The following is a 17367-nucleotide window of genomic DNA, read 5'->3' on the forward strand; positions in this document are numbered from 1 at the left end:
CTTCCAGAAGTGAAGCTTAAGGAAATTTGCCCCATCACCCTCCCTATCCTCTTTCTGGGGTTTGGATCTCCAGTGCTATGAGGTAAAATTCCCAGCCTGATCTGTCTTCTTTATCTTCCAAGCCTCTTTTTTCTCTCTCCTCAGTCTTTGTTCCACAGTCTTCCATCCTCTGATATGTTTATTTTTCCATGGTCTTTTCATGGGATGACTTGGGTGTCGGGGTCAGTTACACATAAGGATTCCTTGTAAATAGTCTAACCACTGACAATTGCTTGGGGTGGCATTCCAACCCATCATTTTTCATCCACGGCGCTACTCTAGGCAAAGGCCCGCCTTATGCAAATGTAATGTAATGTAATGTAATGTAAATGTAATGTAAATGTAATGTAATGTAATGTAAATTAGCACTTGTATAGCGCACTACTCACCCGTTAGGGTCTCAAGGCGCTGTACTCATACCACTATGGAACCCCTCCTGGCTTTTCCCTGTGAGGCGCCCACTCCTGAGCACCCCCAGGGTGAAGCCAGGCATCCAAGCGCTGTTGGGGCCTTTGTGGAGATTAAGCAAGCTATTGCCCAGAGTTGCAGAGTGGGACCCATGAATTAGATTAGGCACCGAGGCGAGAATTATCTGGTCAAGGGGAATTGAGCCCAAGACCTGCCGAAGCGGGACTTGAACCCTGGTCTTGAGCCAGATCTCTGCTTCAGGGTCTGCCGCTCTAACCATTGAGCCACACTTCTCCAAATCAGCACTGACCCTGCTCCTCATTAGAACAATCCATCCCCAACTTCCATCGAAGGCACCTTCCAGAAGGGGACACAAGCAGCCCCAGGCTGCGTTCAGTCTTGTTAGGCCTCCTAATGAGATATACTTTGGATCCTATGGCACAGTGAGCAAGCGACCTACACCTGGGGATACCTTGGCCACACAGAGCTTTACACCCATCACCCGACTGAAGAGGCCCAATGAGGTCCAAACCGGTATTGAGTTACATGTGTTCTGATTCAGGGAGGACCTGGCTTGGCAGTTTGGGCTTTGACAGTTCCTAAAGGAGCAGGACGGAGACCAATTTGCAGATGCCTGGGTCTAATGTGACATGACTTGGTGGCCAAAAGAACGATGGTTGGAGTGCCACCCCGAGGGACTGATTGCCAGTGATTACAGTTATTGCAAGCATCCTGCCATCTCCTTTTATTTGTTTAGGTGTCAGAGAGACATTAATATTTAAATCCAGAAAGGAGAGGAATACAATAAAACAGGGTTCTCCCTCATCACCCAGGCTCTCATCGTGAGAGATGCGGCTATCTAGATATCACGAATACAAATTACTCGTCCTTCTAAGCTCTCTAAATTGAGTGCCATAACATTGTATTGTAGCAGTTATTTACTTTGCTTAGAAACCGTCGACCCACGGCGGAAAGCGCTATATTAAAAAACAAGTTATTATCCATGTTGTTATTACGTTTGACTGCTCTCCCACCCTTCCTTCCTTTGGGGAAGGCTCTTTCCGTCTTCGGACACGAGGTGGCACTGTTGCACCACTCGACAGACTGCCCAAGCCTCGGTACCTGGGATGCTAGAGGCTGTTCTAAGGAATGTGCTGGCCTGCTCCTTGCTTTCGCTAGCCATTTCGTCATCAGTGACGTTTCAGTGTCTCCTGTACTGTGTCCCCTATAATAATGTCTAGTTTGCGCTACGAACTGCCAGCTCAGGTCTGTGATTGCAGCGGCTGAAACTCACCTCTGACACAGAACCAAATGTCCTGTTCCTTTGTGTTCCTATTTTCGGCACACACACCTGATCATTCACTTGATTGCTTGTTAAAAATATATGTATATTTCTGCTACAGTTAAGGAATACCAATCTGTCCCTCCATAGCTCCTCCCTTGAAGGTAGTTGTGTCGCTGTGGTGCACTTTGCCCGGGTTGCTTTCCGTGGAAATGCTGTATCTAGTGATGTTTCATCCTTGAAGTGCAGGGAGGCTTTCACTGGATGTGCAGCATGTATCCCGCCTTCCCCTTAAAGTGCACTCTGTGAATCCCTTCCCGTAAAGTGCATCATGTGTAGTGAAGTGTAAGGGATTCTTAGCCTAGCAGTGGAACCCCCCAGTGATTCCTTTACCATAAAGTGCAGTGTGTGCATTCCTTCCAGTGAAGTGCAGTGTGTGGATTCCTTCCAGTGAAGTGCAGCGTGTGCATTCCTTCCAGTGAAGTTCATTGTGTGGATTCAACTGAATTTCAGCGTGTGTATTTCTTCCAGTGAAGTGCAGTGCGTGGATTTCAGTGAGGTTCACTGTGTGAATTCCCTCCAGTGTGGGTTCCAGGGAAGTTCAGTGTGTGGATTCCTTCCAGTGAAGTACAGTTTGTGGAGCCCTTCCAGTGAAGTGCAGTGCGTGGATTCCAGTTAGATTCAGTGTGCGTATTCCCTCCAGTGAAGTGCAGTGTGTGGATTCCAGTAAGATTCACTGTGTGAATTCCCTCCAGTGAAGTGAAGTGTGTGGGTTCCAGGGAAGTTCAGTGTGTGGATTCCTTCCAGTGAAGTGCAGTGTGTGGTTTAAAGTGAAGTGCAGTTTATGGAGCCCTTCCAGTGAAGTGCAGTGTGTGGAGCCTTTCCAGTGAAGTGCAGTGCGTGGATTCCTGTTAAATTCAGTGTACGTATTCCCTCCAGTGAAGTGCAGTGTGTGGGTTCCTTCCAGTGAAGTGCAGACTGTGGATTTCCATTCTATGAAGTTCAGCGCGTGGATTCCTTCCAGTGAAGTGCAGTGTGTGGATTCCTTCCCCTGAAGGGCAGTGTGTAGATTTCCTTTCTATGAAGTGCAGGTGTGGGATGCCTTTTCCTTAAAGAGCACTCTCTGAAATCCTTCCCTTGGCGTGTAATGTGTCTCCCTTTCTATAAAGTGCAGTATGTGGATTCCTTCCCTTGAAGGGCAGTGTGTAGATTTCTTTTCTATGAAGTGCAGTGGGTGGGATGCCTTTCCTTGAAGTGTAGCATGTTATTGGTGGAACGTGTTATTTTTTTTTCATTAAGGGTAGCGTACGGGTCCATTTACCTGGCGGTGTAGAGTTTTCTTACACTTTAAGTGCAGTGTCCTTATTTCTTCCCCTTGGAGTGCAGTGAATCCTTCCATTGAAGTGTCTTACATGGATTTCCCTTTCAAGAAGTGCAGTGGGTAGGTGCTTTCGAATGCAATTTCCTTGCTGTGCAGTGTGCACATTCCTTCCCCTTGCACTGCAGTGAATGCCTTCCCTTGAAGTATAGCGTGTGTGGTACCTTTTCCATAAAGTGCAGCAAGCGGGTTCCTTACCATTTAAGTACAGTGCTTTTCATCTACTTTAAGTGCAGTGTGCGGATTTCTACCCCATTAAATGCAGTGAATTCTTTCCCTTGAAGTGTAGCATGTGGGTTTCTTACCCTAGTGGTGAAGCCTGCAGTGATTTCTTTTCTATGAAGTGCAGTGTGTGGATGGCTTCTATTGAAGTGCAACTTGTGGGATTCGTACCAAGAGGTGGGGTCTGCAGTTCTTTCTTTTCCACAGAGTGCATTCAGTGGGTTATTCCCCCTTGCTGTGCAGCGCGTAGAAGCCCTTTTTTCTGAAGTGCTGTGTGCGTTTAATCTCGCACTGGAAGCTGAAGTGGCTGAAGAAGTCTGGGTGAAGCTGAACGCAGGCCCAGTGCACACCGTCAGATTGAATCTTGTGAGCTGGGGGCGTTGCCACAGAAGGGCACGTGGGATCCACAAAGACTTCATTTAGTTCAGCCCCGGCTTCTCCACGAGTCGAGCTGCCTGGGGATGGCCAGTAGAGTGGTAAACCGAGTTACCAAGTGGCCGAGCGATGTCCAGAGAGTCCAAGTTACCCAAGGGTTCCCTTCACTCACGGTGGCTCTCTGATGTAGCTGTGTTTGTGTGTGTGTATCCTGCACTTTTCACTCAGTTAACTTTAGTTGCTCTTGATAGAGACGCAGCTTGAGAGATTGCTTGCAGAGCATTAGAAAGGCAGTGGCTGCTTTTGGCTGTCTCTTCAAACCTGAGCACCTCCTCTCGAAACACTCTTACCCCACTCTTTGTCTCCTGGTTGCTGCCAGACCCCGGCAGCAGAGCGCTCTACCTCCCTCCTACCACCTTCTTAAGGATCCCTTCGTTACAAGAAGCATCATAGCTGCCAACCACACCCTGGCCTTCCTTTCACACTGAACCTGGCATTGTATGTGCGATGATCGCCCTGACACTCAGCACCGACCCATGCCAAACCTCCTCTTTACCTTCCTGTCCTGACCCCTCCCTGTGTATGACAGCATTTCTTATCTGCACTATATTTGGAGCTGGTCCAGGAGTTGAAACATGGCTCCTCAGCTGCCTGCATCCTTCGCTGTAGAAGCAAGGTCGTCTTTTTGAGTACTGCTACGGTACTTCTCTTCTGATGCCCACATCCGCCCATGATTAGTCATAGCAAATACAGGCGATCAATCCAACATAACAGAAAGCAATCCGCATCAGCGACACAGCTTATTCTGATCTTATTAGATCCTGTATTTTAGTGGCGCTCAGTGCATTTTGCATCTCATCAAGAGTATACTTGCTGATACTCAATGCATCTGTGAAGCGGGACTCCTGTGCCATAGGCTTCAACAAAGCATAGGGGCGACCATGTGCACTTCACAACTTTGTAGACACTTTGCATCTCTGATTGTTCTCCAGCCTCTTGATGTGGTGGAGCTGCCTTTCTTCATTTGCCTGACTATGTCCTTGTTCTCTTGACAGGTGCAGTTGGTGAGCATATGGCAGGACCTCTACCAGGGGGACTGGACCTTGCACCGGCAGCTGACTGAATTCTACGATACCCTACTGGGGGCGTGGCACTCCCAGCTCCAGTGGACCAGCCAGGTGAGTCATATAGTTTATACCTAGTCATGAGGTTGTGGAGTACAGGACGAGGCACTGCCCAAAAGTGTGACCATGCAGTGGTGTAACGATACCCCTGCAGCCTCCCGCGGTGCGGGGAGGGGCCGAAGCTCCAGTGGGCCCCCTCCGGCACTGTGCACTGGCAGCCGGCCCCTGGAGGACAGCTTCTGACCAGGTACGGAGCGTGGTGGCCTCCTCCATGTGTTTTGCAGGGGTTCCCTCAAGTTTAGTTACGCCGCTGTGACCCTGCGCACCAGTCCATGGTTCTAGCCTACAAGACTGCTTCTGATTCTTTTCTGACTTCTGGGATAAGCAACTGCGGTTCAGGTGTGAGATCTGAGGATTTCCTCTTCAGCAGTCTTCCAGTGGCAACCCTTTCCTTTCACTCCTTATCTTCATACTGCTGCTAAGCAACCATTTTCTTTATTCAGGCCAGTTGCTACCCTGGAACAAAGAAGATGGGTGTGTGAGGAGAGGTTACGTAACCAACAGTTCTACATTTTTGGAATGCCAAATACACCCCAGTGTGTGAAACTCCTAATGCTACATGTCGAATTGTGGGAAAAGAGCAAGGTGATGAAAGGAACGCTTGAATAATCTCAGCCACTGGCATTCTCTCTGGCCACCTTCCAGACCATCCTTTGTCGCCCAATGTACCTTTCTGCAAAGAGGCCACCTTATTCAAATCATTCTTCCTCCAGTAGAAACAGTCTAGCCGACCTGCCAAGCCAGGTCCCCTCTCAGGGCAAAAACAAGCAACTCAGATGAGTTTTAGCCTGTGGGGCGGGAGTGAAAATTTGCATTGGTCTAATCTCACATGTAACACTTATGCTCTGTGGCTTAAGGTACACTGATTGGGTAGATCTGTTAGCCTCTGCTCATAGGGGAGTAGATCCGTACCAAGAACGGAGAATGAAACCTAATACGTCTCTGTTCTATGTATTGTGCTATTCCTTGGTCCAAACATTATCATGATCTTTTCAATGCACTCTGTACTCCCCATCTTAAATCTCCCAATACATCCCAGTCAATTGTCAAGAAGTTATATTTGAATATGAACTCAACATCAACCTCAGATAATCTCAGCTTCCCAATTTGTCTTCTACAAATAAACACATGAATATAATACCTGCTAACAGTTTATGCCGGTGACAGATGACTGGTAAGCATTGAACACCCCTGGATTGTAGGCTTAACTTCATTTTTATTTGGTGTCTTTTTATACACTGGACTTCAAGCTCACTTGTTTTTCACTGTGGATGCAAGGGTCTATCACATATCAAAGCAAGGCTAAGGTAAAGCATCTTCACAACAAACGAATCCGAAACGGACAGGGGTAGCGCTTGTTCAAGTCTGGAGGACTTTTGGTGCATGGAACAAGCCAGATCATGTGTAAATCAATGCCACGTTTTTGTAGTTTAGAAACGTTTGGTGAAGAGTTTTAGTGCAAGAACCCCAGTTCACTATTGCTTTGACATTCAGTTGAAGGCAGTTGGTCAGACTGCATTACCCTCCTACTAGTTATATTTGAATCTGAGTTTCCTTGCCAGACCACTAGTAGCATTCTAAATTTATGGGGCTCACTGCCTTTGTAATCCTACAATGACACTAGTTTTAAGTGAATTCTCTCTACATCAGTTGCTTTTCTATAAATGCATGGACTGAGAATCTCTTGAGAATAAGACATAAGGCTGCTTTGTTATGTATATCACTTACTCAAGCATTTAGTGATGTAAATTCCGAAGGGAACATCAAGTTCCTTCTTTAAGTGATATAGTAATAGCCACTTATGCAAAATTGCATGTAATCAACTGTTGCGTCATAGCCTAAACAAGGGGTGGCAGTCACCTGTTGAAAGAAGCACCGCTTTGGCCGGACTCCACCTCCAGCAGACTCCGGTACCCTATGAGTGAGCAGCTTACTTACGCAGACTTGCAGAGTACCTGCTAGCGGTCTCGGTCTAAGTCTCCAGGTCGAATAACCCTAACAAGTAGGTCTGGAAATTATGGTATAGAGGGCGGAGGGTCACAGCAGATCTGCTGCAAATTCATTTCAATATTTCTTTGGTTGTATTTTCTTAGTTAAAGCATGACCCATGCTAGGACTATACGCTCTGTCCGTGTTACACAGTATACGTCTTTATTCCCGCTTACATTATTGTCGGGATAATAATGAACCACATTTGTTGATTCTGTTGAGTTATTATCCTGAAGATCAAGATTGCAAATGGTTCAAAATAATCATCAACGATTTAGTTTTTTTAATTATGGTTTTACCCACAATCAAATTTGGTTTTATGCCCTGGGTTCACGCCTTATAATTTGTGTAATAATGGACATTGACTGACACATGCATAAGCCTTGCTGTTATAAGTAATGTAAGTGTGAAATATTTGATAGGCTTTTCTAGTCCTACAGTTATAGTCATTCCATTGGCACGCCAGTTATTAGTAGTTTACAGGTATTTTGAGCTAGGTCAATCAGTCAACACGGTTATGTTTGTCATATGTTTTTTTCCTGTAATCATCTTGATTTTATAAATCGGTACTTAGCTTTGATAGACCGGTTCCCTCCATGAGCCGTTTTGGATTAACGCTGGATAAGGACTTGCAGATGCAGTGGCTTGCCTCTGATGTGTTTGAGCAGATGTAAATAATCCTCCATTAAGGGTTGTCTTTAGATTATAAATCAATTACCTTCAGCACCAAACTGGTTTTAGAGTAACCCTTTGTGTCAGACATCGCAACACAACCAAAGCAGAAACAACTGGGTAAATATTGAGGCGGTAGTTATGAGCGACCCAGAAATGGGTCCATATTTGCCCACCCCTGGAGTTAGGGATACCAGGAGTCTCAGTAACTCCTGCGTAGGGGTAATCAGGGCAGTTAAATGTAGGATGCGGAGGGACCACTAAGAAATGAGGATTTATCCGGAGGCCGGTCATTCTAGGTCCAGTTCTTCTGCTAATTCCTCATTTCCCCAAGATTTTCACATGGAGACTTTTGCCGCGTGAAAGTCTAGAGATCTGCATTACTGCTGTCTAATTCATAATTCTAATGAAGCCAGGAACTGCTGTAGCAGACCATTGGAATTAGAGGGCACTGGTAATGCAGACCCCTGAAGGGACTTTGGAAGTGTGTGCGTTCTGATGGGCATCCTGGCGTTGTAAGCTGCTTTAGAAGGGTGAAACATGTCGGGGAGGAGCAAAGTTAACGGGTTCGGGTTCATTTTGTTGTATTTGACGTACATTTTTTACAATGTCACCTAACAAGATGTTTATTCAGCTGAGCTGTTTATAATTATGTAAATTATCAATTTACTGTGGGCGGGTACCTCCCTTGTTTTTACTTGTGAGCGTCATAATATGAATGTTGTCCAGCAGGGAAGGTTAATTTGAGCAGTCTCCCAACTAGTTTATGGCTAATTAGCGATGCATATCTTTGTACTAGTTAACTGCAGTGCCCATTCTCCACTGTGTAAATAGCTATTCAGTTGTTTAACGTCATATGAATATTTGGGTGCTATGATTACATTCATTGTTAGTTTCGAGATAAGGTAAAAAATAATTTTGAAAGTCATACAATACTTGCGTGCTTGGGGCACTTTGCTGAGCTGCGAAAGATTCAGATGGACATGAAAATAATATAAGGTGTAGCTTGAGTCCTCCTACATTGTGGGTTTTGAGAGAGGTATCACTAGTCGGCTTGATACCAACTTACAGTATCCGCACCAAGCACTGAAAGGATGCTTTTGGTGTTTGCTGCACCTTTGCCTGGGAGGGATCCAACCCTCCCAGGATACCCTGTCGCTATGGACCCTGAAGACTGGGAGGAGAGGAGTAGGAGCTAGGCTCTACGTAGAGTGCCCTGCTCTCCTGCAGCACATGGCGCTTTTTCGTCTTGTTTAAATATGATTCTGTTTTAATTTATTTTAAGTCCCGTTCTGTCGTTATTTCAAAGTTACTAACTAGATCAGTCAGCTCTACTCAGCAACCCACGCGTAAATGGTTTTACTCTGCTTGTTCTGCGGCCAATAATGTCTTCCTGCTACATTTTCTAGACGCCCTTGATGTAAAATTGACATTCCTCTACTGCAAAGCAGCTTAAAAGTCAGCCCTAGAATGAAGAAGGGTATCATTATACCCCAAGCTTGGATGCAGCTGAAACAGGCTAGCAGACTGAAAGATGTTTCACTTTTTTGGAAAGTGGTTAATTCTGTCTTTTGTATTAGGATTCTGGAACTTTCGTGGCTTCCCACGTCTCACCTGAACAGTGGGTTGCTTATTTATGATAACGTTGGCTGCTCCACTACCCCGCTTTTCTCCTTTGACCTTAAAAATTAGCACTTGCTTTAGCTTTGGTTATGGGGTTGTGATAGCTGCTAATTCAGAAAGTCCGTATTGTAAAGCCCCTGGACTGCATTAAGTTCCCAGGGACCTCATTAAATCCAATGTAGGGCTCTGGGCCCCTTTTTGACCAGCATCTTGAACTCTGCCTGTCTTTCGAGATTATTGTGTTTCTGGACCTATTCAATTATGGTTCCTGTATTTAAAAATTATGATCAAAGCAATCAAAGTGCTATTTGCCTATCTTGTTGATTGATTCTGTTTTGAAAATAAAGCATATTTAGCGTTGTCGTGGGGACCTTGGAGCAGAGCCTATGTCTGCATTTAACCGTCAGCGAGTGCACTCTGTTACAACCGGCTTCTTGGTATTTAGAGTTTATGAATTCGAGCAGTGTTTTCAATCCTGTTAATCTCATTCATGGTAGATTTTTTTTCTCTCCGGGTCTTGATGCATCACTTATTAACTTTCTCCACTGTTTACATGCTGATTATTGGCGACTGTGGGATTTTGGTGAGTGCTCAGAATCTTTGGATTAAAAAGAGGGGTTCGGCAGGGTTGTTTTTGTCCCAATATTATTAATTTTGCATATCAATGATTTCAATCCTAATTTGATCTCCAAGAGACAAGCAAGTCTCACATTGGCTACACGGCTATCCCCGAGCTTCTTTATGCAAAGCCCCATTTTGCTTTCACATACTGCTAACAGTTGGATGGATGACCTAGATTTGGATACTAATCTTTCTAAAACCCATGTGTTGATTTGTGTGCGAAAAACAACTAAGACCAGGACATTTTGCGTTAAAAACTAAATCATTGAGAGAATTTATCGACATCCCTTATCCTGGAGTTACATTTGATTCCACTAGTAGCAGGTCTCCTTGCCATAACCTCAGATACATGACATTTGCCCAGTCAGTAGGGACTGTTCTTAATTTTTCTCTCTAAACTGGGATGAAAACCTCTTGATAAGGTGTTAGTGATTTACAAATGCAGTGTGTTCCTATTTTGTGTTATGGCGCTGGTATTTGTTACTCTTCCAGTGACAAAAAAGAACGAAAAGAAAATTGTTTCTGCCGGAGGTTATTGGATTGACCACCTAACACTTCTCATTTTTTTGCCGTGAGGAGCTTTGTCTGCCGTATGTTGAAGATCTCATTTTGCTGGCTCCCTTATTCTCATAGCTATCAATTTGAACCAACCCTAAAGCATCTATCAAGTGGTCCATTGCTAGTGGTTGTCTAAGCTCCCCTGGTGCACTTAGAATTCCTTTGCTGAAACATATTAAATCTTCTTTTAGCAACATCGGCACATTGTCTTGGTTTTCTAATTAGATAAAAAGGGGGTTAATTAGTAATTTCTTAAAGTTGTATTAGGGCACGCGAGGCTCCTGAGCTTCCTAAACCTGCAGTTCTTGTGCGTGTTTTGTTACAGAACTCTTTTGGCCTGGAGGTGTTCTTATCAGCTGCTATTCACCTCTGGGAGAGAAGTCCTCTGTGTCTCTCAAACTCTATTTGCTGCATCCTTTATTTCCCTTAGGGGTAGTACAGCTCTGATTTCAACTGTTGTCCATATGACATTGCTTCACTCCAATCTCTTTTTCACTAATTTTTTTTTGTAAATGTTGTAAATCCTTTTCCTTAAGATTTTTAACCCTGTTGCTTAAAGCATATGATTGTACTAGGTGTAAGCCCGCACCAGTGCATTTACAGATGCTTTCTGATTTAAATGTTTGTTATGCAGTAGTGTATTTTTTTTAATGTACTGTTAAGTACTGTAACTCGTTGATGTTTTAAAGTTTTGTATTTGATGCATTTGCTTGCAGTATTCCTGGTTTGTTTGTTTTATTGTAATATTTATTGATGCTTTGATGGCATTTTTATGTAGCCAAGGAAAGATGCCTCCAATCTTTATGGTGGGGGGAAAACAATCTAATTTGGAGTTTGTGTACTGGTGCATTGTGGGATTTGTTATCACAAGTCAGCTTGACACCAAATTACAACGTCTATGCCCAACACTGGATGGCAGGAGTATGCACAGCATGTGAATGAATGAATAGCTCAACACGTTGCAATTCAATTGTTACAGGTAAGTAATGTTTCTTTATCTATTGTAAGGTCCAACTAATCAAGGAAGGATTTAATTGTGTCGTTTTTGTACTCGTGTCTACTGTCTAATTCTTTCCTGAAGTCCCACTGCTGACTCGAATCTTACTACATTTCCGCTGCAAGTTCCCAGAATGCTCTTTATTTCACACTGGCCACTGTATGTAGTTAAAACAATGGCATAGCCTCATTACTCCACCTTTAATTATTAACAAAGGTGTGGAGAAAATAGAATGTTTAATTGTTGCAACACAGTAATCCTTTGAAAGTGATTAAAGCAATAATTATGATAAGAAATGGCTTATATAAACTGCAGCCTGATTTACAGGCTAGAAATGTACTGTATCATATTGTGATGTCCAGAATTGTAGATTATGTATCTGACTAGGTCATATTGAAGATCAGACTGTAATGTTAATGCTCTCAGAAGAAGTTCCCTCACCATTTATCCCAATTTCAAAATATTATCAAGCCAATCACAAATGAAAATGTTATTTCAAGTCACTTCTACTGCAGCACAGCGTTCTTTCATACACATACAGTTTACCCTAAAAATTATTTTTGAGTTCAATAAACTGCTCTTGGTTATTCGGTGGTATAATTATGTGGGAATACTTTTTATTGCTAAGCTAGGTAAATGGCTTTCCTGTTACTATTAGCCTTTATCGGCCTTTCCTGTTTCTGGTTGTCTTTTCAATCTTCTTAGTTACTGCTAGTCTGTACCAGACTTTCCTGCTTCTGGGTTCTCCATTTATCATTCTTTACAATTTCTGATCGTATTTATGCAATAGCCCCACTTCTCAGTTACTTTTGCTCTTTACAAGTTTCCCCTTTACCGGTAGTCTTTATCAGTATTTTTGTTACTAGAAGCCAAAATTAATTATTCCCGTTTCTCTTAGTCTGTAACAGTCTTCTTAGTTACTTGTAGTTTTTCTAAATGTCCCCTGTTACTGAATATGTTCATCAATACTCCCCATTACTGAAAGTCTTTATCAAGGTCCCTCATTACCGGTCGTGTTTATCAATGTTAAGCCATTACTGTAAGCCTTTTGGGTTTCCCTTTGTTACTCGAAGCCTATATCAGTTTACAGCTGTTTTGGTAGAATTTATCAATATACTCTGTTACTACAAGTCTTTATCAATGTTTCACTCCACTGGTAGTCCTCCATTACTGGCAATCTTCACCTGGTCATTCATTACTGGAATTCTTTATCAATCTTCTGAGTTACTTGTGGTCTTCATCACTTGCCCCACTCCATGTTACTGATCGTCTAAATCAATTCTCCATTATCTGAGTGCTCCCACTGCTACAGATCCCCCAGTCATTTTTCTCCAAACATTCATGTACAAATAAAAGCAACCTATAAAATGACCTTTCTGCGTTACTTTTTTTTTTTTGGTGTGAAGCCCCGCATAATCAATATATAAGCAGATTTGAGGTTCGCAAAGCATTGCCCATATAATGTTGCTAATTTGTCATTCATAACATCTCCACTATTATTTTCTTTCTAACACTGCATCACTTTCCATTCTGAGAATTCAAGCATCTTTTTTTTCAGTCATAAGTATGGGCCTGAAAAGTGCTGTTGGTTTGATTAACAGGATGGGCTCAGTGTTTCACACATAAAATGCAGCTGATTGGCAGCTAAGACTATATTGCCATGGTAAACCACAGACAATAAAGTGCTTTACAGGGTGAAAGTCTCAATGAAGAGAAGAAACCAATGTACTGAATAGTTTCAGCAATGCAGTTTTGCTGGTATGTGAAACACAGCACATCCAAAAACAAAATTGTCAGCCGGACCTGCCGATCTATCCTGTGATGGGCAGGGAACCCATATATATCAGCGTAAAGGCAGTGTCTCTTTGATCTGCCTGTGATGCTCATCTTCCCCTACTAGACTGGACCTTTGTTGTTAGCTAATTTGTTTAAGAGTAAACAGTGCACATACATCTGCCTAAATTAATGCATAAAGGGCTTCTGCCCTGAATCCGCTGAATCAGCTCAGAAGAAGAAAAATAGAGGACCATATACTTAGTTTGGAGTGGTCCAAGCAGTTGTCCACAATGCTGAGACGGATTTGGAGGCTGGTGCATTAATAACAGAGAAGCACGTCACTTCATAGCAGTACTGTTATGTTGGACAAAAGACTTTGGATGAGCAGAAATTACCCTAAATCCTAAGACTGCTGAGGCCAGTGTTACAGAACAATAAGGTATTTGATATTTTAGTAGCCTAATAGAATTTCTGGTTAACTGGAAAGTTCTCAATTTGTGACCTTTCTTAAAAGGAATGCAGACTCCTCACTTTCACTAGGTGGCAAACTTCATTATTGGAGTCACCCCTAATCAGAAGTAGGTGTTTCTAGGTGGCTATCCACAAGCTCTTTTTAATTGTATACATGCTGCAGAGTGGGTGTATTTTTTAAAGCAAGCGCGCAAGTGCTTTTCGACCTATTGTAAGTATTCTGTGGCCTTTAACCACACCCATCTCGTGCCCATCACTTCCACTCGTTTGTGGGCTTGCCTTTGAAAAATCCCATGATGTTATTGGTAAATGCTTTACGTTTGTCCCTCCTTGGGGCTGTTTTGTTACGGCCTTACAGACTGACCCTGTTGCATGGATTATTGCATGATTGCCCATATACTTCAGCGTGGGCAAACTGTTTTTTTCTTTTGTCTCTCCCCTTCGTGGTCCAGGACGGCCATGGCGCTCACAGCGCAAACAGTGCAGAACAGCAGCGCAAACTCTATCGGTGGTATTGAAGCGCTGGTCACATTGTTCAAACTGTTACCTAATCAGAGTAATTTCTTATGGCTCTCCCCTTCGGGCTCCATAGCATTCACAAAAACACTTGTAATTGATAAATGCTTTAGGTAAAAAACACACAAACCATCAAAGCAGCTCTCCCGACACAGCGGGGGAGCCAGTAATACAATATTAATTCACTCGGGAAACTCTCCCCATAATGCTTTGCAAGCATTCTTTTACAAAACATTTTTGCCCCATAACTCAGCCTGTGATGGTCCTAGGACAATGGGACCACCACCAAAATGTCCACAACAGTGTGCTCTTTCTATCTACATCATCCCACCATCCAGTGTCTGTTTAAGCTCTCTCATGACTGAAACTTTTGTTTTACAGCTGAGAGTAGATTGTGTTTTAAGGGCCTTGTTTGTAATATCGTTGCAGTAGGCCTGCCAGCCCTGCACTATGCCCTCTAGGGGCTCAATATATGCTTACACTGCATTATTTTCTGCTGTTATGTTGTGATGTGGTTATGCCCTCTAGGGGCTAACTATATGGCTATATGACCATGTTTCTTAGAAATGCTATTTTTATTGTGGTGTCCTCTAGGGGCTGTTGTGAGCATTACAGTCAACATAATACAATATGCGCGGCACTCGGAAACTTGCCCCATAATGCTTTGCAGGGCATTCCTTTTACAAAACTCTTTTGCTCGTAACAATGGGACCACCTTAAAAACGTGTTCACCACAACATGCTCTTTCTGTCTATATCATCTCTGGGTCCCCATTCAGTGTATCACACCATTCAGTGTATCTGTAAGCTCTCTTATGGCTGGAACTTTTGTTTTATACCTGGCAGTAGTTTCTGTTTTAAGGGCCTTGTTTGAAAAAATATTCCAGTAGGCCTACTAGCCCTTTAGTTATATGCAGGGCCACTGGAATTATTTGGCAGAAAGGACCAAAATATGCAGCAGGGTTGACCAATAAATGTGGCAAAAGAAGTCCAGCTATACATTTACAATGCCAATAGCTCCAACTCAATTAAATTCGAGACCTATTGCATTGCAAATGTGTTTTTTTTTTTTTTTTCCCAGTCTCCAGACGCCTTATTCCTACTAAAAGTTTGTGCAGTCTGGTTAAATAATAGTTTTATTCTTTATATTCCCTTAGCACAGCAACAATAAAAAAAAAAAAGTTATAGATCAGAGTTAATATGACATTCTCTTTTTTTTTAAATTGATTGTTCAACATGTTTCTGCCTCTATTGAAACCATCTGTGGCTCCCAGGCAGTCTTCAGGACCCTGTGGACCCACAGACCACGCACGGTCCATCTTACCCCAATGTCGGTGTGTTAGTTGCAAGAGTAGAGTAAGAAGTATGACCTGTTTTCTGATTTCAGTCAGGTCTGTTCTGCAGTTCCTATAGAGAAACTTAGTTAGAAACTTTCTTATTATAGCTGGCCCATAAGAAATAAAATTATATGTGTGTGTGTATATATATATATATATATATATATATCAGGGGTGTGGAATTTATTAAAATATCTACTTGTCCAGTGGACAGGTTGCTTCTCAAATCTACTTGTCCTGTAAAAAGATCTACTTGTCCCTTTGGTGCCTTGTAGTGTAGCGACAAATTATGGCAGCAATCTCATTATGTAAGTGCTCTGATAATAGCCTCTCTGATTATGCCAGGGCTACTACCATAGTAGGGCTTGAATACTTGCAGTTTCAATCCCTACTGTAGCAATTTCCTTATTTTGCCACCTTTCTGCAGATCTGCATACTGGGGCTGGAGGAAGCAGTAAGCAATAGTTCTAGGGCTGGAATGCCTTTGAGTCTGCAAACCTACTAACCTGCATGTTTTAAAGATTTTTACCAGCTTCTCTCTAATATTTTCCCATAATAAGAAAGGTTGGACATTTACTCCCGACAATGGCAGAATTAGAACTTCTTCCAGGGTTGGGAAGAAAGTGGCTGGAGGGAAAATGAACTTGCAAATGCTCAATAGATTTTTACATGAGCAAATCTACACATCGTATTTACCCATGCTAAAATACAGTTCACAAATATTTTATAGGGTACGACATACCATGGGTGCATTTTTGTGACTTTCTTTAAGAATTTGGGTCCACATGTAGGTAGGTTCAGATTTGCGACCTGCAAATTGCGAGTCGCAAATCCGAATGTAGGCTGGTGTCCCTGACACCATCTGTGATTCGCAAGGGCTTCGCAAATGCCCACCTCATGAATAATCATGAGGTGGGTCGCAATTTGCGACCCCCTCGCGAATGGCGGCCCTCACAGGGATGGTGGCCTGCTGGAGACAGCAGACCACCATGTCTGTGACTGCTTTTCAATAAAGCAGTTTTTTTTTTGTAATGCAGCCCGTTTTCCTTAAAGGAAAACGAGATGCATAACAAAAATGAAAAGTTTTTGTTTCATTTTTTCAGGGCAGGCAGTGGTCCACAGGACCACTGCCTGCTCTGAATTTTTTTTTACAGTGACATTCACAATGGGGAAGGGGTCCCATGGGGATCCCTTCCCTTTTGCGAAAGTGTTAGCACCCATTTGAAATGGGTGCAAACTGCGATTGGTTTGCGGTCACAAAACAATCCTACATTGCACTGCGAGTCGCAATTAGGAAGGGAACACCCCTTACTAATTGCGAGTCGCAAACCCGTTTTGCGATTCGGTAACCAGGTTACCGAATCGCAAAACTGGGTTTGTGCATCGCAGTGTGCTTTTTGCATGTCGCAAACAGCGAAAGTCGCTGTTTGCGACATGCAAAAAGCTACCTACATGTGGGTCATGGTCCCTAATTAGGTCTGGTGTTAACAAAGACATTTTGTTTTTATTAAACTTCTATTTCTCTCTCTTTCGGTTGGCTTTACTGTGAGTGATCGCATTCTGCTCCTCCACAAGGAGCATATTGTCACACAAAGTAGTTTTGTTCAGTGTCAGGTACTACAGTGCCAATCAGTGACGTAACTAAACTGGAGGGTGCCCTTTTGTAAAGAACATGGAGGAGCCCCCTCTCCAGACTCACTCAGGGCAGGTGCTGTGCTGAAGAGGCCCCCTGGAGGGTGGCTGCGGGGCCTTTGTTATGCCGTTGGTGTGCTTTTAGAGAGTTCAAAAACTTTTTGGGGGGGGGGTTTGCCAGTGTTTGTTACAATGTTGAGGGCCTGGTAGATCCCACACCAATAAAGTGTTACAAAAGCCATGTCAAAACAAGACACGCATTGATGAAACTAAAAAAACTTATAAAAA

The 17367-nt window shown here is 43.2% G+C and overlaps 1 protein-coding gene across 1 annotated transcript in view; it reads left to right on the top strand.

The window, feature by feature from the left end:
* COG7 (component of oligomeric golgi complex 7) overlaps positions 1–17367 on the top strand; it is a 223176-nt gene that overhangs the window by 78135 nt on the left and 127674 nt on the right. Inside the window, exon 7 of the mRNA XM_069209670.1 lies at positions 4760–4882. Within this exon, the coding sequence (XP_069065771.1) occupies positions 4760–4882 (123 nt within the window). The remainder of the gene's footprint in view (positions 1–4759; positions 4883–17367) is intronic.

This window comes from Pleurodeles waltl, chromosome 10 (assembly GCF_031143425.1).
Source record: "Pleurodeles waltl isolate 20211129_DDA chromosome 10, aPleWal1.hap1.20221129, whole genome shotgun sequence".
NCBI lineage: Eukaryota > Metazoa > Chordata > Amphibia > Caudata > Salamandridae > Pleurodeles > Pleurodeles waltl.